Source organism: Apteryx rowi, unplaced genomic scaffold, assembly GCF_003343035.1.
Source record: "Apteryx rowi isolate R43461 unplaced genomic scaffold, aptRow1 scaffold_24, whole genome shotgun sequence".
NCBI classification, from domain to species: Eukaryota; Metazoa; Chordata; class Aves; order Apterygiformes; family Apterygidae; genus Apteryx; species Apteryx rowi.
In genome coordinates this window covers 1,689,784-1,699,904 of record NW_020448752.1, presented here as the reverse complement: position 1 = coordinate 1,699,904, position 10,121 = coordinate 1,689,784, and the positions used below count along the sequence as shown (strand labels likewise).

Here is a 10,121-nt window from a genome sequence, read left to right as displayed (position 1 = left end):
TTACCCCGGGCACTGGCACCAGGGGGGGGGTTACCCCGGGGACAAGCACGGTGCCCGGGGGCTGCCTCAGGGTCGGCGGCGCCCGGGTGGAGACCCCACAGCCCGGGATCGTGGGTGGGTGGTAGCGTCAGCGCTGGAAACCGGGCTGCCACGGTCTCCGCTTTGCTCCCCGGCTGCGTCGGTGCCCCCAGCGAGCAGCTGTTCATGGAGATGGCGGACGCGATGGCTTCCGAAGGCTGGAAGGACGCAGGCTACGAGTACGTCTGCATCGACGACTGCTGGATGGCCCCGGCGCGGGACGAGCGCGGCAGGCTCCAGCCGGACCCAAAGCGCTTCCCCAGCGGGATCCGCAAGCTGGCAGACCACGTGAGTGCGGCCGTTGCGGCTCGGGGTGCTGCCAGAGGGAAACCTGCTTAGAAGAGCCTAAACGCCCCATCTGCCAATGGCTTATGCCAAGCTTAGTCTGCAAATAAGATTAGGGAACTGGTTTGTAACCTTTGTTCCTAAGAATTTTCTAAACTCTTGCTAAAGGGGATTACCACCACCCTTGTGGAAGGGGAAGTTCGGTCCTTGTTTGTGCACTGCTTTGAGCCGCGAATTGCCAGGGTGACAACAGCGGGTGGGGATCTGACGAGCAGTCACGCTGGTCTCATCGTGGGGGCACAGGGGAAGGAGGTGTGGGAGCCTCCTACATAGCCACTGAGTTAAGGCCCTGCTTCCCGAAGCAGGCTTTTTTTCTCTTGCTCTCTCAACTCTGCTTCTTCCTGCCTCGTGGCTCCTCAATCCCCCGTTCTCTTTCTGTCTGCAAGCTCAGGTCCACTCCAAAGGGCTGAAGCTAGGAATTTACAGTGACGTGGGGAACAAGACTTGTGCTGGCTTCCCCGGCAGTTACAATCACTATGAGCTGGACGCCCAAACCTTCGCCTCCTGGGGCGTGGACCTGCTCAAGTTTGACGGCTGCAACTTTGGCACGCTGGAGCTGCTGGCAGAAGGTTCGTACTGACTCGAGACCGCGCTGTGTCGAAAGCTGGGAACATTCTGCAGTCAGCAGGAACTCCAGCGAGGGGCAGGTTCCAGAAAGCTGCTTTTCCCTGACTATAGTCATTCAGATATTTGCTTACAAAAGCAGTTATAAGGTTATGTTCCCGAGCTCAAGGTAGCTCTCTCCAGGGTAGCAACTACTGCTAGCCCAAGTGGCTTCTATCTACCTATTCAGCTTTCCCCCTTCTGCCTCCCAGAGCTTCTACTTGCATGTACGGCTTGAAAAAGCAGCCTTCTCCCCCCAGAGGCTGTATCAAGCTGAGCAAAGAAACACGACTGCATACTCTGGGGGGATCCGTGTGGACTGCTGCATCAGCTCTTAAAACAGCAAAGGCTTTGCCCTTCTGGAGTGCCTTTATTGGAGAGCTCAAAGCACTTCACACAATTAACCCTTAATCCCTTTAGTAAGGCAGTGTCATAACGGATCCGCTTTAAGCCAAAACAGCTTGCATCAGCCATAAAAAGGGCAGTTATCAGGGCTCATAATAGACAGAAGTCAAGACAATTCTGGCATGAAAAACCTACTGGGATTTTCATTTTAAAGCATGCCAGTGCAAATGCCAATTCAGAATTTATTTACACGCAGGCTGGCAAATGAGAAGCTGAAAGCTCAGTAACTTGCTGTTCTGGGGGGATTCAGCTACAGACCCTCTGTAAGTACCAGTAAACCCCAATGCCACGTGAGCAGAGTTGTGGGAAGAATGACACAGCTCAGAAGATGGTCTTCTCTTTGCTGGGCTGGCACAGTCAGCACCACAGGGTCTGGCAGCAGGAAACCTGCACACACAGTCCTGCCTGTCTGGCAGAGGGAACCTGCCCAAGTGACAATCCCAGCAAAGCCAGTTGGTCCAGCATATGCTGGCTGCTGCGGCCAGGAGCACAGCTCAGACAGCACCTGAAGCRACAGTTAAGCTGAAAGCTCTTGGTAGAGCATATCTGTAAGCTAGATAAAGTCCAGTCGAATCAAAGCAGTTTGGGGAGAGATARCAAAGTCTTCATTCTCTCTGTGCTGATTAAAAGGGACTTAGCAGGGTTCTCTGGGGTCAAGGACAGGATAAAGCTATCGCTTTTGCATTCCTGCCCAGTCCATAGGACACAAACGTCTCATAAGGACATATGCCTGCAACATTAACCACCAAAGYTGTACCCGACAGCTTAAAAAATACCAGCTTGTATTTGAGGGTATCTAGAGGGAAAAAAAAACACCAGACAGCAGAACTGCAGCCTCAACCCGCAGCAGTATGTGCAGGGAGATCAGCAGTCTCAGAGCAACAACGCTGCCCGTGACCTGCAGCAAAGCCAGAAAGGAGCTTGCCTTTCCTTGATAGGCAGGAGACTGGCTGCAGATTATGAACTGCCCTGCCTTCCCTTTGGTTTTCCAGCCACTAGCATATGCTGAGCTTCGATTTTGCAAAAGTTGAACTCAAACCCAAACCTGTGACCTTGGATCAGGTCCCTTCTCTGCTCAGGCAGACTGCGTAACCCCTGCCTGTCCTGTTGCTCTAGGTTACAGAAACATGTCTCTGGCCCTGAACAAGACTGGAAGAAGCATTGTGTACTCCTGTGAATGGCCTCTCTATTTGAGGCCCGTGCAGCAGGTAAGCGGTGTTTCTCAGGGCTCTTCTGGGTGCTAGCTGTGCGCCAAGCGGGAAGAACAGTTCAAAGAAAAGCATTAAGATTGCAAAATAGCCTCTTGAGAATTTTTTTGCTGCTCCCCGGTCTGACAACAGAGGTGAGTGCAAGGTGGAGGTAAACCACACTTTTCCTCCGGAGACCTGAAGTAGCCTTGAGGCTGAGTCAGTGCTCTGCTGAAAGGGAATGATCTCCTCAGGGATTTAGGAGGATCTACAGCATGACCACTGCTGAAGGCACAGCCCAGCTGGAGCACACTGAAGTGCRCAGCAGCTTCCATCTGCTTTCTGCCTCTGAGGAACTGAGCAACAAGACACACCAGCTAGCCGATAACTCAGTATTATTCCTCCAGGATGCTCAGTTGTACAGAGTGCTGCAGACTCCGAGGCTTTAGAACAGCATATTTAACACACAGAACCGTATATATACACAAGTCCTCTGTATTGTTTACCGACAAACGTCTGCCAGCTAGGGTCCATGACTGACATGTTGCTCTCCACCCATAGCTGGCTTCCCCATGCTGTCATGCAGGATGCAGCCACCCCCTCCCACAGAGACTTTAATGTATTAATCAGTGCAGGGTGTCCACCCAAGAAATGACAGTAATTAACTAGGATGTCACAGTTTCATCCCACTTGGCCCATTACACCTTCAAATAAATAGGGTCCAGGAGGATTTTCTGACAGAGGCAGGTGGCCACAGCTGCTCTCCCAAAGGAAGCATTGTCTGGTGCATGACAAGACTCGAGTCATTCAGTGCAAAACATGTTTTAGGGAACCAGCATGCACTAGATCATCCAGATAGCTGGTGGCAGAAGAGACCGCCACAGTTCTCCCCAAAATATCCCTAATCTAGTCTAGCTTTGTATACAGTCTTGTTCTTGTACAGCCAAGCTCTCTGGCTGAGCACACTAATTGTTTTGGCAGCCCAATTACACAGAGATCAAGCAGTACTGCAACCACTGGAGGAACTTTCTTGATGTCTCTGATTCTTGGAGCAGCATCAAGAGTATCTTGGACTGGACAGCAATTCACCAGGACAGCATTGTGAAGATAGCTGGGCCAGGGGGCTGGAATGATCCTGACATGGCAAGTACAGCAACACCCATCTCTTGCAGCACCAGCAAAAAATCCTTTATCCAGCTGGCTGGGATGGGGAAAGAGACTCAGAGGAGAAACACTGAGGCCAAAGGCTCTGATGGGGTCCTGGGATCAAGAACTTTGTGAGAGGGACCCCTGGCAGGGAAGGTAAAGAGCACTGGAGCAGAACAGCATCCTCTAAACACACCGCACTGGAATACAGTTCCCACAGTACTGAGAAAGCACTCTCTCAGTGTAAACGTAGCCTCTACAGGCAGCACCAATCCAAAACACACATGTGACACTGGGAGCAATTTTAGGAAGTGCTGATCTACCACCAGATAAGGATCCTTCTTTACTTCCACTGTGGGTTCATCCTAAATTGTCACCTTAGTCATCCATCTCACCTTTCCCAACCAGCTGGTCTCGCTGACAGAGCACAGCCTACCTAATCAGGCCCCAGAGTAATAGGGGTCCCACCCTCAGCATCCTGTCATCTCCCAGTACTCACCCTGGTGGCTCAGTTTCTCCTCAGCAGGCAGCATTACCAGGCGTTCTTCTGTGTCATTACAGCTAGTGATTGGAAACTTTGGGCTGAGCTGGAACCAGGCAGTGACTCAGATGGCAATGTGGGCTATCATGGCAGCTCCCCTCTTCATGTCCAATGACCTGCGGGACATCAGCCCCGAGGCCAAGTGGTTGCTCCAGAACAAAGAGGTGATTGCCATCAACCAGGACCCGCTGGGCAAGCAGGGATACCGCATCACCAAGGTACAGCAGGGCCTGRGGCTAGGGGTGCTCTCTGGGCCATGGGAGGCCACCTCCTCAGGGGGAGGACCCTGGGGACAAACGGGGTACGCAGAGGAGACCCCAGGGTTTGGGAACACAAGTCCAATGAGCCCATTTGTTCCTGAAGCCTGCTTAAGCAGACAGGCATAAAGACCATCAATTCCATCTCCCCTAATGCAAGCCCTGGGTTTTTCTTCTTCTTGGCAGGACAACAACTTCGAGCTGTGGGAGAAGCCTCTCTCAGGCAGAGCCCATGCTGTGGCAGTGCTGAACCGGCAGGAAATTGGGGGCCCTCGTAACTTCACCTTCTCCCTCACCTTCCTCGGCAACGGGCTGGCCTGCAACCCAACRTGCTCCGTCCGGCAGGTCCTGCCAACCAGCAGAGACTGGGGATTTCACAACTGGGTCTCCTCCCTGAGCGTAGAGGTGAACCCAACAGGCACCGTACTGCTGAAAGTGGTGGCATTATAGGAGGTACAAAGACTGTCTTCCTGTAAGCCTCCATCTCTCTCTAGACTTCTTGTCACAGGAAGACTGGCTCCCACCTCCAAGTGGGAAGCCTTTGCTCTCCCCTCAGCACCATTCAAGTGCTTCTGTGTGCACCTTGAATCTTCTGCTTAATGCACCAAAGACCCATCACTCCATTATGAAGAGATAACAGAGAAACGGTTGCTGCTTCACTTTTTTACCCTTTCTCTAGCATCTCACCTAACTCCCCTTTCCTAAGGGGCTACAAGGGCCTCGGCAGGGCAGCAACTCCTCTGTTAACAGGCAGCGCCACTAGTAACTGAAGAGATGCAAAGTTTACATGCGGCATCCTACAGCTCTTCTTGATCATTTCAGGGACAATTAAGGAAACACACCCCTGCTGCCTTGTTCTTGCTTTGCCAAGATGGGCSATACAGTTACACTCACTCCAAGGGAGAAAAAACCCTCTCCTATCTCTCCTGAAGAAACCCAACCCCCTCCTCAGCRTGTGGTCATCCCCTTCTACCTTCTGACGACTCAGGGACAGGCCTAGATCACTGCACTGAGCGACTGCCTTCTTGCCAGCTGTCTGCTTAGTATGAATGTGGCCAAAGTATCATGCCTTAAAACTGAGCTTCAAGCGTTCCTCCTTCTCCCAGGAGTCTTGCCCTCAGGAATGGCTGTCACTCCCTTTTGGGTAAGAACTCCCCTCCCTACCCTGCATGGGGCCAGGGAGGTCACCTTCCTTCGTGAACTGCCTTCCCGAAATATCTCTGTGCCTTCTAGGGCTGGCAGTAACCTTTAGGTTAAAGTTACACAGGTCCTTCTGATATAGGAAATGGCTACTTAATCATGTATGCAAACAGCACGTACCAAGGTGTTCTCYGACTGCTACACAATCCGGGTATCTTGATTTGTCCTCACTTTTGTGATTTAAAAACTTGAATTAAAATGCTCATAGAAAGGGCTGTTTTCTTAATCATGCTATAAGAGTACAGCCTGGTATTTGAAATTAAGTCTGGTTTTAGAAACAAGACCACTTTATTTATAGCAAAGATGACAACTTCCACCACAGCTTAGTTACTTGGGCAATGCTTGGTAAAGCTGCAGTGCTGACACGACGCAGCTCGACAGAGCAAGCCCCAGGCAGAGCCCACCAGAGCCACTGCTGCAGACGGCTCAAGCTGCAGGAGCTTCAGAACACCAGTCACATTAGCCAGCAATACCGAAAAAGCAAAAACGCAAGTTCTGTTCCTGCTCTGCAACTTAGATCTCTCAGTCTCTATGAAAACACAAGGAGGCATTTTCCATCCTGTAGCTCTATTCCCACTACAGAAAAGCTACTCCAAGTTCCTTGTGCTCTCGGCACCCAGTATCAGCAGGTTTCCTATTCGACAGCAGCACACTGCTTCCCAAGTTGATTATTCTATCAATGTCCAAAGTAGCCTGTCCTATGAAGTACTGTGTTTTGGTTCTGCTCATCAGGCACCATTCATCTGATGAAYCTGTGCTGTGTTTTTTGTTTGTTTAAGATAATTACGACTGTTGCTGGCACCTAACCTAACACAGGAGCCAGGCAGTTGAAACCTGTCACGCAGCCACCTTCCAGCAAGACAGCATGCAGCTGAGGGACCAAGTGCCTGAAGCTCAGTCACTGAGCTACGATGCAGCCCACAGCCACTACTGGCAGGTCACAGCTGAGCTGCCCTAAGTCACCACTGCCTAATGATACAGATGAACTAAAACAGGTAGCTCACTTATTGCCCCTTAGGTCAGGACAACTGCTCCCTGTTTGTAAAGAGGCRCCTGCAACCAAGTTCAGGGGCTGTTCAGGGGTGTTCAAGTTACTCTGGTCCCTCCTGTGTTGAAACCATTTCCGAGCACCCGTAATCTTACCTGCCCCTCCCTCTCCCCTAATGCAAGCACTTGGGAGAGGAGGAAGGTCCACTCAGCCAGTTATGCACTAGAAAGGGATTTTAAGTTTTATTTTTCAWTCACTTTGTCTACCAACAGTTCAAATCCACCATAGAGATTTAAAGTAATTCTGAAATAGAACTACTACAATAGAGATATAAACTGTTTTAAATTAAATAAAAGCTGTACAAGTTTAGAGGGGTCCTCTTTTGAGGACAGCCTTCTACCACTGAAATTCATAATTCAGGCTCTCACAGAGAAACTACTGGTACAAAAAGCTGTCAGACTGTCAGACCCTACCTTTAYTGTACAACACCTCCTGGAAATGCAGTAAGGAGATCTTTTCCACTGGCTGAATTTCTCTAAAAACCCTCATAAGCAGTCAAGACCACAAACTATTCGTCTATTAAGTAGCTTTGTAAAAACATCTTCCTGTTGGGTTGATACGCTTCCAAGTCCCAGCCCCAACAAGAGGAGATGTACAAAACATGAGCAATGGAATGTTTCCAAATACTTTAATATGGTCCATAACAATGAGCAAGATGGAGCTTAGAACTGGATCACCTGGCCCTGTAAGAAGGAAGACAGAGTGAGTATGTTCACCACTGAATCTCACCCTCTCCCGAACCACGATCAGCTCAGAGCAGCAAGCCAGCTTTGCTCTGTCAACAATACTTTTCTACAGCCATTCCTCCAACAACAGGCAGACTGGCAGAGGCTACAGACGCCCCTCAGATCAACGTACAACATCCTGCACCCAGGAGTCTGGGAGTGCTCAACAGTTGCCTACGCTGGTGGCAGCGCCTCTCTCCCAGCACAGCTGTGTTCCTCACCATCCAAATTTCCACTTTTATCAGCCACTCTTGGCACACAAACATACCTTTCTCTTCTTGTCTCCTCCCAGCTCAAAGTGCTTACACCTCTTAATGGCCAGCATCCTCTTGGACCTGCAACTGGGCTCCACGCACTCCAGCCTCAGCACAATCTTCTTTGTGGTCTTAGCCTGRGAGGGGAAGAGCAGAGGCCTATCAACGAGAAGAACGCCCAAGAGCAGGCAAATTGCCTCTAGCAGGGAAAAGCCTGTTAGCTGTATGCTTGAAGATTCAGCGCTTTATCCTTGAAAATTAAAGACCACTAACACAGTCAGGCTCACTCATTAAAAACAAGAAAGTACCTTAAAGATCAGCATGAGAAGTAAAATGGATCTTTATCATCTTCTCACAGCGCTTTATCATAAAGAACACTAGTAAAAGCACTTACTGGAGCAGGGCTGGTCTCTTGCAGGCATCAATAATATTGGAGGAAAACCTGCTGCAGTGAGCGCGCCAAGGAACAGGCGTTTCTTTTGCAAAGCATGGGAGAACAGAACCTAGCAGCGGTTAGAAGAAGTTCAGTAGAAAGCCAGCCAGAAAAACCACCTGTAAGCAGCACCGCTGATAAAACTTTCATTCAGAGGGGCAGTGGCACAACGTGCTGAATACAGGCCTGCACCTACCGAAGAACTGCACGAAGCTCAAAAGGAAGTATCCAAAGCTGTGAGGCCATCACAGCAGGACAGAGCCATAACCCATCAGAAGCCTCGGCTAATCATCCATAAAACTTTAACTGGGGAAAGAAAAAGAAATAGGGACAGCAACCTACAGGTAGAGAATGCAGGCAGCCAAGCTGTGAAAGCAGGATGGCGCCTCAGCATATGCTGCTTGCAGACTTGTTTTCTGCAAGGTGCTCCTGGTTCCCGGCATAAAGTCTACTGGGAAAACTGCTGCCCGGTTTTCTCTTTTTGCTGGAAGACTTCCTGAAAGCCTCCAGCAGCATACTGGRGCTTTGCAACACTTAGCTGAAGCARGTTTATAAGCACAGCTTGTAGCAGGTTTTGTGTRGACAGGTTAATCCATTTGTCGGATCTCATTTCCCCACTGCGCATCTCACAGGTTTTGCCCCCGCCCAGTCTTTGGTAGAGGGTGGACGGGGGGCACAGAGGCAGCACCATATGAGACAAAAAGAGAAAGTTTGCTGCAAAACTAACATTCCAGGTACACCACACGCTGAAGAGGAAGGACAACAGCTACTGGGTTTCCCTGATTAACATGTAATGGATAGTACAGCCATGTTTCCGCTACTTCTCCAAGACTCTCAGGAAGCACCTAACGCAGCAGCCCTTATGAACCRGCCCAGTGATGCAGTTTCTTTGAAGACAGTGGACTGCAAACTAAGATAGATGTCGGTGTTCTGCAGCACCCACCAGAACTGCACTCTCTTGACTTATTCTGAACCCTTGTCAGTGCCTAACTATGCAGAAAGCCACACAAACTTGATAAAAGCTTCAAGGATAAACTACTGACACTTCAAAACTATAAAGAAAACAAGTAACAGGCATTTTTCCCCCCCCCTTCACCATGTTCTTCCCCTCTAACAAGCAACGAGGCTAATACTTCTTTCTTTCAAAGCAGCATTTCCATAAGTCCCATCTCCCCTAAAGCTCTAGGGCTCACTGCAGAACCTGCTCTGCAAATACAACCTACATCAATCCACCATAACCCACATGAGATAAAGAACAGGGAGAAGAGCAACTTTAGATGGGGAACGCGTCCTCACGTCACCCACGCTCGCGGGGGACTGCGCAGCCAGCGCGGAGCAGCCATAGCATGGCACAAGGACGCAGCACCGCACGGCCACGGGGGCCCCCTCTGCCCCTCTCCAGCAGGGTGCACGGATCGCCGAAAGTTTCGGTGCTGCTCCCGCAGGCCGCCCTCACCTTCTTGCGGAAGATGGGTTTCGTCTGGCCGCCATAGCCGCTCTGCTTCCTATCGTAGCGTCTTTTCCCTACGGAAGAAAACGRCTCTTCTCAGGCAGCAACCCAGAAACGGCGACGCGCTGCCGGTGCTCTCGGCAAACCCCTGCAGACCTCGCCCCGCAGCTGCACGACCCACCGCAACACCCCCCGCTCCTCTCGCAGCCGCACACGCGGCCCCAAGATCGCCCCCCCGGTGCCCCCCCCGGTGCCTACCCTGAGCGTAGAGCGAGTCCTTGCCCTTCTTGTACTGCGTCACCTTGTGCGGCTGGTGCTTGCCGCACTTCTTGCAGTAGGTCCGGCGGGTTTTCGGGACGTTCACCTGGAGGGGGGCGGAGGGGCCCGTCAGCGCGGCCGGCGGCCCCCGGCACCGGGGCGGCCCGCGGCCTGCTCTCCCCCCCGCCCCG

The 10,121-nt window shown here is 51.2% G+C and overlaps 2 protein-coding genes across 2 annotated transcripts in view; one reads left to right on the top strand and one right to left on the bottom strand.

Annotated features, from left to right (window-relative positions):
* The window catches only part of GLA (galactosidase alpha), an 8,313-nt gene extending 1,804 nt beyond the window's left edge, over nt 1–6,509 (top strand). Inside the window, exons 2-7 of the mRNA XM_026066276.1 lie at nt 71–366; nt 815–992; nt 2,548–2,639; nt 3,600–3,761; nt 4,326–4,523; nt 4,749–6,509. Coding sequence (XP_025922061.1) covers nt 71–366; nt 815–992; nt 2,548–2,639; nt 3,600–3,761; nt 4,326–4,523; nt 4,749–5,012 — 1,190 coding nt within the window. The 3' untranslated portion in view covers nt 5,013–6,509. The remainder of the gene's footprint in view (nt 1–70; nt 367–814; nt 993–2,547; nt 2,640–3,599; nt 3,762–4,325; nt 4,524–4,748) is intronic.
* Nucleotides 6,510–7,421: 912 nt separating this feature from the next.
* Nucleotides 7,422–10,121, bottom strand: part of LOC112966296 (60S ribosomal protein L36a) — a 4,559-nt gene continuing 1,859 nt past the window's right edge. The window contains exons 2-5 of the mRNA XM_026066275.1: nt 9,931–10,101; nt 9,679–9,746; nt 7,804–7,926; nt 7,422–7,493 (exon numbers count right to left, since the gene is read on the bottom strand). Of these exons, the coding sequence (XP_025922060.1) occupies nt 7,473–7,493; nt 7,804–7,926; nt 9,679–9,746; nt 9,931–10,101 (383 nt within the window). The 3' untranslated portion in view covers nt 7,422–7,472. The remainder of the gene's footprint in view (nt 7,494–7,803; nt 7,927–9,678; nt 9,747–9,930; nt 10,102–10,121) is intronic.